Raw genomic sequence first — 13807 nt, 5'->3', positions numbered from 1 at the left:
TACGGCTTGGTACGAACTTGAGTGCGCTTCCATCCGGTGGCGATACTCGTTTATTATTCCCCGTGTGCTTAAAGAGAAGTGTTTTATACGTAACTGCCCTTCCATAAGAGTCACACAGCCGAATGTAGCAAATGTATAAAATCATTTCACCTGACTACCAAGTCTAGCAGATCGTTACGTTATCCGCGCGTCGCCGGAAGCAGCTGGCATGATTAGATTTCACTGAAGTGTTCAGAGACAAAGGTTGAAGTAGTCGGGGGCGTGGTGACAACGCTTCTGTGCCAGTCAAAACACGGGGAAAGTCTAACGCGCATTCGATATATTGGCCACGTATCAACGTTATATCATGGGAGAGCCGGTGTAAGTACTTTGCCGACTATTTCTGTGCAGTTCAAGGAACGGCGTTAATATACCTGCAAACGAAACCGTAACGCATCTTCCTGTCGTATTAGCCCAGGTTTTTCTTTAAGGGATCGCCGCGAGTTCCCCCTGACGCCATAGCAAAGGCGTTGTCCGTTATATACGCTTGTATATTATTTACCAAGAATAGCGATGAATGCATTACGCAGAAATAACTGCCCAGCGCATTAGAAGATTTGTAAAATCATTAAAGGGCGATGCGTTATGACTGAAGTTCGTAGAGTACACCTGTGCTTATCGTTATATGTGTATCTTGCCAAAGCTGATGTGATCGCGGTTTCACTCAGACACTTTGCGATCGAGCCCTATCGCAATCGAATTTCCCAGTTGGCTTCCTAGCAACAGCTTGCGCAAGGGAGCCAATCGCCATCGCAAAATTTTATCCCGATCGGGCTCGGCTTTCAAAAATACCCGTGTGACATTGGTTGCTAAATGTGGTTATCCTGGGTATTTTTTATATATATACATATATATGCTTTGCTGGCTGCGTAAGTACGATTGTATTCATTGTGCAGACAGATAAGCTGTGATTCTCGCGTGAGAAAAAAAGAAATTCTGAAACCTGACAAACTTTATGCAGGCACGCAGCCCAATGCCCGCCACGGGTGAAATTAGCTGACGTTTGTGACCAAGACTATCGTGAGCGTCTCGAGCTGATCGGCTCGAAATACCGCGCAACATTTGGCAGTGACCCTGAGTTTTACGTCAGGGCGCCTGGACGGGTTAACCTGATTGGCGAACACATTGACTACTGTGGATATGCTGTTCTACCAATGGCAGTCCAACAGGACATTTTACTGGCCTGCGGACGCAACAACACGACATTGTTGCAGTTGACCAATATTGACAGCCGTTACCCAAGCTACTCAGCACCCATGGATGGTCTAAAGATTGATGATGTTCAACCCTGCTGGCATCACTATTTTATGTGTGGAGTCAAAGGAGCTGTAGAAGACGCAGGAGCTTGTGAACTAGGTGTCCCTCTGCCTGGCTTGGACGTCATGGTTCATGGCACTGTTCCACCGTCTGCGGGTTTGTCAAGCTCAAGTGCATTGGTCTGCGCTGCTGCACTTGCTACACTACAGGCGAACAAGTAAATCATCAATGTTTATCTCATTGCTGCATTGTTGTTGCATGGAAGCAGTAAGAATGTACCTGTCATATAAATGCAAAATTTTCTTTTGCATAAAGTGATCTATTATAGATACGGTTCTTCGTTTCCTGGCTTTATGCACATATTTTTTTTAATTTTAGGGGTTGAAATCAAGTGTCGTATATATAGAGGAAAACTGGGGAGTAACCTGGATTTTCGTTGGCTTGAGATTCTCCTGTTAACTTTCGCAAATACATTTTTTTTGCAGACACAAGCACTTTATTTAAACAATTGAAATCGCTCACAGGAACATGTAATAGCAAAGAGCACTGCTTGCAAGTCATCTGACGGGCTTATTAATGCAAAACTTCGCTGGCAGGCATTATTAGTACTTTCTGAACAAAACACATTAACAAAAATTGTGCCTGAGCCTATTTCACACTGAATGCTGACGTTAGGAAAATTAGCATTAAAACAATGCAGCGACGCACCACATTGCCAAATTCTTCACTTCTGTGTAAGTAACTTCACTTTATGTAGCTTAACGCTCGTTGCTGGATGCGTGCATTGGTCCCATTCTCTTCACTTCTTTCTCCACACTCGGCTGCTTTTGATGCCGACTATTTCAATTCTCTGCAGCTAACTTCTTCAGGTAACTATTGCCAACTTTCTCACTTCTTGCCTTTTGTTTTGCTTGTCTATTCGGGTACCTACCCAGTGGCACATAACCATTCTGGAGGATTGGCCAAGATTGTTCTCACGTACCTATTTAGTGTCACATGCTCAGTTACACACACTCAATGGCCCAGGTCGTCTCTTTGGGCGTGTACACAGTGGAGCATATCCAGTGACCCAAACTGGCTTGAAAGAGGTGACACGAACATCATACCGAAAAGGGGGTGAAATTCCCAAAGCATGCTAATTGCATTAAAAATAAATAGAGGCATGCTTGGCGTTTCTTTCCTTGATTTGTTCTCCACAGTTCTTTTAACAAAGGAAAAAAAAAGAGAGAGAGAGAGAGCAAATGGTAAATGAAAGGTAGGGAGAACAACCAATAGTGCACATGGGCATGCTCTGCAAAAGGTATGATAAAATTCTAATTTCATGTCCTTGTTGATGTACATTAACATTTACATTTTGACCATTTTTGCATCCATCCTAGACAAGTCAGGGGCGTGAACGTACTTTAGTAGGTAAAATGTCCTCTCAAGATCATAGCTATCGCTCGCAATGCAGAGCAACGTCAGTTCTGCATTTGCTAGGTTTGGATAGTGAGCAGTGGCGTCCTGCCAGTAGATAAGCACATGATTGCTCTTTTGAGGGCTTCCTTCTAGCAGATGTTCTTTAAACTCATCCTTTAGGGAATGCACTTTGGTGAGAAATTGGGTTTAACCTAATCTTCAGACAACTTATTCGGGGTGCAAAAACAAACAATTATTGGGTTTTACCCAAAAACATTAGGAGGCAAGAAGAGGGCGGTGTGGATCGGAGAGCAAATGGGGATAGCCGACATTCTAGTTGGCAGTAAAAGAAAAAAAAATTGAGCTGGGCAGGCCATGTAATGCGTAGGATACATAACCAGTGGCCATTAGAGTTACAGGATGGGTGCCAAGGGAAAGGAAGTGCATTTGAGGACAGCAGAAAACGTGGTGGAAATCCAAAAATTTGCAGGCGCAAGTTGGAATCAGCTAGCACAAGACAGAAGTAATTGGAGATCGCATGGCGAGACCTTCGTCCTGCAGTGGACATAAAAAGATAGAAAGATGATGATGAGCGAAACATGAAGGACCTTTACTACCGATAAGCATGCCTAATGTACTGTGATTTTGTACATAATTTGCCATACATTGTTGAAGCTTTGATCTGAAGTAGGAAAGGAATTATATAGTATTATACTTGAAATTTAGCATGAAAAAATTGAACATTTTAATGGTCGCTAACTTCCTGCTCACAACACGAAGTTAGCAACTGTAAGTAATGAATAAGAGCAGATGCAAATAATTTGACCAGTTTAGGTCATGATAGGTCTAAGTTGTGCCAGACAAAATCAACTTTCAATATGCGCTGAATGGATAGAGCTTGAGAATTGGTGGTGGTGATTAGCTCCTGCGATACCGACTTCGAGCTCTATCTAATCAGTGCAAGCTGAAATGGACAGTCCACTTAGCATGCACTTGCAGAATACCTTCCTGGAGAATAAGAAATGATCTTGCCATTTGTGTGAGTACTTCCAAGCTTGCAGTATGTCTGAAAAAGAAAGTATGGCATTTGTTTGTTCGTCATAGCTATCAAGCCAAAACTTGGAAATAAATGAAAGAGCTTGAAAGGAAACGGGATAGCACAACAAGCAATGTAATGGAAGATGGAAAGTACAGTGTTAAGAGAGAAATAGAAGAGGATGGATTATAGGGTAAATGTGACAATATTGTAGCCAAAAATTACTCGTGAAAGGACTTGAGCTGGAAGCCCCATACGTGAAATCTGTTGCCAGTACAATGAGCTTGACACCTAGGAAATCAAAACAAAGTTGGCACCATAAATACTTGGGTAAAGTGGTGAGATGAGAAAATCTGCAGACACAAGGTGGGTGTAGTTGGTACACAAGATCAAGGTTGATGAGAGACCAAGCTACATATGCAGTGAAGCAGGCAGGTGATGTAATTCTGATGCATTAAACTTTGTCACTTCTGTGATTTTCACTTGACAATCTGTCGTTGACATACCACAGCTTCCTCAAACTGATTCAACGATGTGATGATAAAATTCAGGGCTGCTGCTGTACCAAAGATGAAGCTGGCATCATTGTGTGCTGCATCAGAAAGGTATATTGGCACCCAGGGAGGAGGAATGGACCAGGCCATTGCATTCCTTGCTGAACCAGGTCAGTTTCCTCAAGTGCATCTAAATCCTCCACCGACAGTGCTCAGTATGAGGCTGTAAATGATCCCTGTAACACTTTTTTCCTCCTCTCTCTCCCAGGAACTGCCAAGCTCATTGAGTTTAACCCGCTGAGAACCACAAGCATAACTTTACCCGAGGGAGCAACATTTGTAGTTGCCAACAGCCTTGTGGAAATGAACAAAGCAGCAACATCGGATTTCAACATCCGTGTTGTGGAATGCCTCATCGCTGCACAGGTTTCGTACTGCCATTCTTGTGACTAAAGTAGGACTGTGCACATTATCTGGATTTATCTGATGCAGTGTACATTCCTCTCAATGTGCAAGTTCAGTGAAATGATAAGCTGAATGCTATTTTAGGCGTACCTGTTTATTAAGATTAACCCACTGAGAGCTGAAAAAAATAAAACACACAAAGAAAAGAAATGGTAATGGAAACGCACATACATTAGTGTGTGCACCATGTAGTAATTTAGGCATTTTTAAGTCTTTCTGCCGTTAACATGAAATAAATCTGGTTTTAAAGTAGTCATATTTGACTTGGAGCATAAAAACACAAGGACATAAGAAAGGAAACCAGACATGACATGCGCTACTATTAACAGTAGCGCTCGTCTTGTCTGGTCTTCCTTTCTTGTGTCCTTGTGTTTGTTGTGCTCTAAGTCAAATATGAATTCTTACAAACTTGCCCAAATTTCAGTTCTTGTAGGCTTTAAAAAGGAGGCTTGCAAAGAACAAAAAATTCTGAAGCATGTTGTAGAACAAATGAAGCACACTTCGTCGCGAAAAATATGTTGTACTGGTTCTATGTTACTGCGCATGCGAAAGTAGTGTGACTTAATGTTTTTATGCAGTGAAATGCATTTCAGCTTTATAATTTTCTTGCGTGGCATTGTTTTAAAAAACTGTTGTTTCAATGCAAATTTAGTGTACACATTAGCAGCAAATATGGCAAATCAGTTCTGCAGAAGCCAATGGTGAAGTACATGAAAGGAAAAAATTGTCATCCACCTGTATAGCAGCACGAAGCTTTTTCTACGAAGGAAAACTATACAGGTTGCTTCAGAAAGAAAGCCTCGCAGTTAAAAAAAAATTGTTCAACTGCGAGGGTTTCCTTTTGGGAAACCCATATAAGCTTCCTTTGTATCTTCGTGCTACAATTCAAAGTAGATGTCAATTTTTCCCTTTCATTAGCACCAAATTCTATTGGTTAACCACGAGCCACTCTTTTCCGCTTTACTGCTCAGAATGCATGGTTGTCTGATCGATAAGGTTCAGTATCTGATGTTTTGCCAATACATTAGGCAAAGAATAGAACAGTAAAATGCCAGATGTTGCATCAGCCATACAAGCATGACTTCTCTCCAGCGGAGCAAAAACGCCGCTTCAGAGCTAGCAGCAGAACTCATTGCCAATTGTGTCATGCCTCTACATGCTTTTATAAATTATCCATGCAAATTCATGATCCTATGTTGATTTATGTTTATTTTCTTGCTTTTATTGTGTTCAGGTGATTGCTAAAGCTCGGGGTCTAGAGCTGAGGAAGCAACTCAAGCTCGGAGAACTCCAGTCGCTGTTACAGGTTCCCTTGCACGAAATGGGAACCTTGGTCAAGAACATTTTGCATCCAGCTGTCTACACAAGGGATGAACTTTGTACACTCTTTGGCATGGATGACGCTCAGTTTGAGAAGTGCTTCCTTGGAAAGAACACAAAGCACCTGCAAGAGTTTAAGGCAAGCGCATTTAATTCTTATTTTTCTTTCAGACGCAGCCACAGAATGCCGCTGCACCGAGTAGCTTGTTAAGATGGCTGCCCCCAAAATATGGAGGCAGCATACAGTTAGCAAAACAAAAGTAGGGTGATACACAGTAAAGACGTTTCAGAGGTCATTTGAAATTTCTGGCCCCGCAGGAATGAGCAACCTTTATGCCTGACAAGCATGTACAGCTGACTGTTACAGGTTCTACAGCAATATACAATGACATGAAAACACAATACACTAACGTATAAAACAAAGGTCAATAATCAGGAAAGGTAGGAAGATTGTAATTCTACAGCTGCACAAAACGAAAAGAAAAGTGAGAATATAAAAATTAAATAAGATGCAATCTTTCAATGAATTTATCCATTTTTAAAAAGTAGACCAACTAAATTCTCTCCATGTGTTTGAGGGTGATTGCTTGAAGGTTGCTCATAAGTTAACTGAAGATATTGTTTGAATTTTCATGCTAATTCCTATTTATAAAATATGTGCTACCTCCTTGAAAGGTAGGGAAAACGGGGGGGAAGACATGAGATGTAAATGCAAGACAATGAGTAAAATGAGAACAATGTGAACACCTTGTTCTCGTTTTACTCATCTCCTTGAAAGGTGCCACAGCAAACTGCGACTCCAAAACATTTAGTTTTATTCCAAAGCGACAATGAAAGTTCATGCGTTAACTCTACCATTCTTCTATTCTTGAATAACAGCAAAAGACTCGAAAGTTGTGGACAATGGCGCAAGAGAAAATTTTCTCTGCTGAAGTTGGATTGCCATACTCGTAAGGTTGTGTGACATGTGGGGCAATAAAAAATTTGACACGAGCATTGCTGATAGCACTGGTATGTAGTGAGGAAGAACGGGCATTCAGAATAGGAACACACCAAAGCTCTTGCTTTTTTGACATGGGTTTATCACAATAAAATTAACTTATGGACTGGGATAATTCTCTTCTGCAGAGGAACTTCTAATGGGTGTCTAGCAAACCACACTTCCCAAGTTCCTAAATTGGCATTCTATAACGACTGAGTTGAAGTGTAAAAGGAAGACAGAGGCAACCAGGACAGGCACATGCACTTAACCCTATCTGTACTGGTGATCCTCGTCTTCCTTCTACATTTCAACTTATCTTGAGTTTCCCAAGTCTCCCCTTCCTAGCTATTCAAGCAAAGTTTCCAAAACTGATAAAGAAGTGGTGAAACCTAAGAGGCAATGTTCGTTACATTGTGATAACACGAAATTTCCAAATTAAAGTATTTTTTCAGCTGCTTTCATGCATGATGTGCTATATCGAAGCTGCAATATTTAGTAAACTCAATTAACTTCAAAAAGCACCAACAACATACTGGGCCAACCAGAATTGTGTCATTTGGGCCAACCACAGCTTCAACTAGTTCGAGTTTCAGTTGCGAGTCTGCTGTACCTCTTTGCACTGTTGCGACGTTGGCCTTGTGTATTGATATCCTGCCTGAAAAAGCCAAATGCGCAATGATTTTTGCATTTCTGCAGCTGTACCAACGAGCTGTTCATGTGTACGAAGAAGCAAGCCGAGTATGGCAGTTCAAGGATGTATGCGAAGGAAGTCATCAGTCCTTGTCGCAGTCAGAGCAGCTCTCCAAGCTCGGACAACTGATGAATGATAGTCACACAAGCTGCCGCGATCTCTATGAATGCAGCCACCCGGACCTTGATCTTCTGGTAGAGATTTCGCTACAGGCAGGCGCACTGGGCTCCCGCCTCACTGGCGCAGGGTATGCATGTTTCTTGCTAGATCTTTTACAGCTTTTAATGCTTTGTTGGCACTCAGCATCACTCAAGTACACAAGTGTACAACCCTTCCTATTTTGCCACACATTGGCATATACTATGAGGATGTAGCTCTTGTCTTTTCTGATGCGGTCGTTTTGGCCAGTCATGTCCAGCAGCTGGCCTGCGAGTTCGTTGAAGCTTTCCATGTTTGAAGGAAAGGGGATAATTGCATCAGTTAAGTGACCATCGCTCTTGCTGACAAAGGAGTTTCAACATTGTGGCACAACATGCAGCTTACCAAAAGTCTAAGCTTTGTGATTTGCTGTCACAATCCTGGTTCCTTCTTGCTTTCAATTTTTTCTATGTATTTCTGTATACCAGCGCATCTCCTGTATCTTCTTGCCTTCATATTAGCATGTGTAATGCTGCCATGCCCCTCCTACAGCTAGCAACAAATATTGGCTCTCTTGATGTAGCTGTTCTTCACTCCAAGGGTGCATTCACACCGGCAATTGACAGAGGTCACATGACTGATCACAACTGGTGACCAAGGTATGACTCATGGCAACCAATATTCACACTGGCTAGCATGACTTCCCAGACACCACACTAAAATATCTCGCTATTGGTACCATTCATGCCTGCTCACACCGCCATCACTAAATGAAATAAGCGACACCATATACAGATGTCCTGCTCCTGCACTACTGGTTGGTTCAGCAGCTTGGCGACTACAGTCATGTGACTGAAATATTGAGCAGAGAGCGACTGACCCAAAACAGTTGCTTTTCAACCAAAGTGACCATTTGCGACCAGTTGCTATGCAACCAACTTGGTTGCACAACCTCTGCAAGTTGCCAATGTCAAAAAATCCTAACGGTGCTTTTCAGCAGCTAGAAGCACTTTCTGCCCACCACAATGGCTGTGGCATTTCACTGCTGGGCACAGAGTTGCAATTTTGACTGCCAACTTTGGTGGCCACATTTCAAAGGGGATGACTTGCAAAAACACTTGTGTATATTTCAATTAGGTGCACATTAAAGAACCCCATGTGGTTGAAATGAATCTGGAGGCCTCCACCACAGCACCTCTCAAAACCTGTGTATTGCTTTGTAACATTCAACTGCATAGTTTCCTTTAGAAACACTTTTTGCTAAAGCACTACAGTCGAATGCCTTTATAGCGAAGTACTTGGCACCTCCAAAATTATTCAGTATACAGGTCACTTCGTTTTAAAGGATGCACACCACATTTCTCACAATAGAACCACGACACAGTTATTCCTTCCTTATACAGGCTGTTTCATTGTAGAAATGCTGGACTGTATTAAATTATCACTAGCATTATAACCATAAGCGCTACTGTAAATGCCTTCAAAGTCAACGATAACATAAAGTCAACGATAACAAAGTCAACGATAATACATTGAGACCACCAACACCCTGAATGTTCATCCAAGTGGCTGAACAGATGCACTCTGAGCTGCTTGAAAAGTGCTCTTGTGAGTGCTCATGCTAGTTGCGGTTGTACCAGCGGAGGTAGTGCTAGTCCCTGTAAGCTATAGTGCCAAGAAGCAACTTGTGTACACAGTGTTGGATAGGCTGAACAATTGTCTGCTATCAGTATGCAATGTTCTGAGCCAGTGCTCCCAAAGGTACTCCACGCATAAGGTCCCTGCCTTTCTATACATCCTTTCTCTGCTGTAAGATGTTACATTGTCACGAAAGCATTCTGTGGAGTGCTCCAACTTGTACACTATAAAGCAGTGTAAAGTTAATGTTCATTATTCCATTGTAAGGAAAATTATGTGAAAAACAAAATTATGCAGATCCCACACACTGTGGGAATCGATGTAAGCGAAGCTTTCCTTGCTGGATGCTTTGATTGACGATAATTAGCGGTAATGTTGACGGCTAAAGCTTAATTTCTTCACCGTTTAGGCTATCACGAGAGTGGTGAATTGATGTTAAATGTTACCTTGGGTACACCACTGCTGTTTGTCTTCATAGTACACAGAACACACAGAGAGAGGCATTTCCTTGAGGCGTTGTTGTGCGCCATATCTTATAACCTCTGAGAGGATTGAGCGTTGTCATTGCCTCACATGACCCACCGCATTGTGACAGAAGTATTAAACTTGATTGGATTATGGGGCTGTACATGCCAAAACCACGCTCGAATTATGAGGCAAGCCGTAGTGGTGGACTCCGGATTAATTTCGACACCGTGATGTTCTTTAACGTGTCTCAAAATCTAAGTGCACATGCATTTTTTATTTCATTCCCGTCGAAGTGCAGCTGCTGTGATTGGGATCAAATCCATTACCTCTAGCAATGCCATAGCCGCAAAGCTATGCGGTGGGTGCAGAAGTGTTGATTTGATGGTCGACCACGAAAACAGGATTTGCTGATTCATTCAGTAAATAAAAGCGTGTTGGCATAGTATGCATTTGCTTATTGTTTTCTTGATACGCTCGATAATTCGACATTCGGTTAATACAGACACTTTCTTCCGCCCCGTGAAATCCAAATTAGGGAGTTTTTACTGTAATCTGGGGTCTGCCACTATGGCGTGCTTCAAAATCAGCTTGTGGTTTTGGCACATACAGCCCAATAATTCAAGTAAAGTTTAACACTTCTGTGACGATGCAATGTGCTATGTGAGGCAATGACAATGCTAACCTTCTCAGAGGTTATGAACCAGCACATAAGGTAACATCTAACATCAGCTCACCACTCTCATATTCGCTGTCAACATCACTGCTAATTATTGTCAATCAAAGCAAACTGCACAGAAAGCATCGCCTACATCGATTCCCACAGTGAGTGGGATCCCCATGATTTTTTTCCTTGTATGTATTTTTTTTTTCCTAGACATAGAAGCTTGGGAAGGTAAGCTATGTCAGAGCCGGATATACCAACATGCCCGATTGTTTACCAAAAATCATTACTGGACAGAAAGCTGGAAATATTGGTGCCACAGCTTAGCCAAAACGAAGGAAGTTATAGGAAAACACGTCTTCACGTCGTGTTTCAATCACACTCTATTTACATTTTCTCCTGTAATCATACTCTTTCATAGCTTTGGTCTACATCCAAATATTAGTTGTATTCTGTTCAAACTTGCTTCTCTGTTCCTGTTTGACAGATGGTCAGATTCTTTGGAAGGCAAAGCTCTTTGGCAGATTCAGTAAATGCTTCACGACTTCATTTTCGAGTTCCACATCTCTCATTCTATGTTGTAGGTGGGGAGGCTGTAGCATTTCCCTGGTGCCTACGGACAAGCTGGAGGCCTTCTTGAAGGAAGTTGGCACCAAGTTTTACGGGAAGTTCGGTGACAGCGCGGCAAAAGATACGGCCATGTTCGTCACCAAGCCTGGCAGCGGTGCTGCCATTTTTGTACCCTAGTCACACATGCCGTAATACCAATGGTTGTGAACACGTCTGTGCTGAAGACTCTGGCAAATCGACAGCTTGATTTTCTGGCTCAAGGGAAAGACCTCTCCCCAGTTGGAAGATTTGTCTAAAGGCTGTGGGACCAGCAAAAGAAAAAGCCAAAATGAATAAACACCTGTCGTTTTCCTTTCCCACCGTAATACAGCGGCTCATGAAGACAGAAAAATGGTGATGCTCTTCCAAGCCCACACAAGTCATATTCATACTTTTATTCTAGCCTGCAAGCTCTGTTGCATAGCAATGTTATTGTTTTTTCTTACTACTTCTGTTGTGGCAAGTAAACAATATGCTAGTCTGATGCACTTCCATTCCATTTACCCACAGTTCAGTCAAGAAAATTGCCAATTTTTACAAGTATACATACATGTACCAAGGTTTTTAAGCTGCACATTGTGTGCTTTGCAAGAGTTATGGAGCAAAAGCATAGAACAACAGAAAGCTGAGCTAGTTGGTAAGGATTCATAATGCAAAAAAGGGTAAGGCGTGCAGACACGGACACATTGTACACTTCTCTTGTGTCCGTGTCTGCCTGCCTTACCCTTTTCTGCATTATGAGCAAAAGCAACTGCACCGCAGGCAGTATTTGCATAATGCATTCTCAAGCGCAACTTTGTTATCAGCACCAAACTTTTTCTACCAATAAAGCTGATTGTGTTTCACATGTGCCACCAGTGTGATCAATCTACAATGTAGAACATCGATGGAAACCACCTTGTTATTTTATCCCAAGATGATGGTTGGTAATCTACAAATGTGAACAGCAATAGAAACCACCTTGTTATTTTATGCTGAGATGACAGTTGGTAATGAACGGGGCAAGTCCATAAATCATCCTTAATGAGGCAAACTTTTGCTGCTGTAGGGCAGCCGAAATACCAGAATGCTGAAAAAAGTATACGAAAATTATTCAGATAAACCACAAGTTAGACTTCTCTCCCATGGTGTAGACATTCCAGACATTTGCGTCTGGAAGTGCAATAGACTCCCTTGAGGAAATATAGGAAGGGGCCCAGTAAGTCGACTCTTTGGAAATCCATCTTAACTCTCTAAAATGCATCATACGTGCCTGTGTACATCACACAAACACGCTTGTTAATGTTGGTAGTGTTTAACTTTTTTCTGACCCGCCGTGGTTGCTTAGTGGCTATGGTGTTGGGCTGCTAAGCACGAGGTCGCGAGATCGAATCCCGGCCACGGCGGCCGCATTTCGATGGGGGAAAAATGTGAAAACACCCATGTACTTAGATTTAGGTGCACGTTAAAGAACCCCAGGTGGTCCAAATTTCCAGAGCCCCCCACTACGGTGTGCCTCAATCAAATTGCGGTTTTAACACGTAAAACCCCATAATTAAATTAACTCTTTTCTGAAGCATGGCTTGACGACTGTTAACCATCTTCAGCATCATCGTTTGAATTGTAAGGAAAATGACATGAGTACTGCATCAGCGCTGTTGAAATCCAGATTCCTGTTTGTCATAGCTCACGAGTGCATCACACGCCATTTCCCACTTGTGTGTCATGCTCCTTTGAATCTTGCTCAAAGTTTTGAGATGACACCTAGACACATCCAATCAGAAGCAACCAGCTTTCCTCTCCATTGATTTATAGCGAAGATAGCACTTCTAAATTCAAACCTGCCAACCTATGAACTTTAACATCCCTATAAAACCCCTGCTTACGGCAATGGAAGGCTATAGAGTGGGAAGGGGAGGAAATAGCATGCTTCTTTTGCAGTTTACCTGCAGAACGCACTTTTTCTGGGATACATAAACAAATTTATTAAGGATGATTTACCCTTAGAAACATCACATAAGCAACAGCAAACTTGGAAAAGCACAATCTGGCAAGCAACGCACTATTTTTAGGTCATAGTGACTTTTCAGTGCTGTTGCAGTTGCCAATTTCGCCTGCGTCAGAAATTGATCTGAATGAATTAGCTCCAAGCAGGTACATCTCTTGTGTCCAATCGCAAACAAGACTCAAGGGTACGGTCAAAGACCGAGCATTGAAATAATTTTGCAAACACAGGCAAGTTTTTGTAAAAATTGACCAAACATTTGTAAAATCTTATAAATAATCCCGAATTCGTAAACTCTACAACAAATTCAAGGTGGCTGGACAGCCCTGCACAGCTGCACTGGAGAATGACCACCACAACCCACATTCCAGTGAATGTGTTAAAACAAGTCGCGGTTCATTGAATCGACTTTGCAATTGCATACCTTCCAGCTCTTCAAGGATTTTTGTAACGTTTACAAATTTGGACTTGTTCTATATTATGAATGTTGGGTAATGTTTTACAAAAGATAAGTTTCATTTGCAAGAAAGTATTGAAGATGTTGAAAGATGGGGCAACACAACGTTGCTAAATAACGCACAAAAGAAAGGAAATTATGATAGTACTTGCACCACACTCTTGTGGCAG

General features: G+C 42.0%; 1 protein-coding gene across 2 annotated transcripts; it reads left to right on the top strand.

The window, feature by feature from the left end:
- The first annotated feature begins 55 nt into the window (after positions 1–55).
- Positions 56–11522, top strand: Galk (N-acetylgalactosamine kinase). Of its 2 annotated transcripts, none has more exons than XM_065432771.2 (7): positions 56–360; positions 1001–1513; positions 4282–4394; positions 4493–4650; positions 5924–6148; positions 7688–7929; positions 11172–11522. In XM_065432771.2, exons 1-7 carry the CDS (start codon positions 347–349, stop codon positions 11332–11334), a joined length of 1428 nt encoding a protein of 475 aa, XP_065288843.2. In that variant the 5' UTR covers positions 56–346; the 3' UTR covers positions 11335–11522. The 2 variants fall into 2 exon arrangements, with proteins under 2 accessions (XP_065288843.2, XP_065288842.2); XM_065432770.2 differs by lacking the exon at positions 56–360 and adding an exon at positions 461–908.
- Positions 11523–13807: the final 2285 nt, after the last annotated feature.

This window comes from Dermacentor albipictus, chromosome 3 (assembly GCF_038994185.2).
Source record: "Dermacentor albipictus isolate Rhodes 1998 colony chromosome 3, USDA_Dalb.pri_finalv2, whole genome shotgun sequence".
NCBI lineage: Eukaryota > Metazoa > Arthropoda > Arachnida > Ixodida > Ixodidae > Dermacentor > Dermacentor albipictus.
The sequence above is the reverse complement of the archived record's forward strand: the minus strand, read 5'-3'. Positions and strand labels throughout refer to the sequence as shown.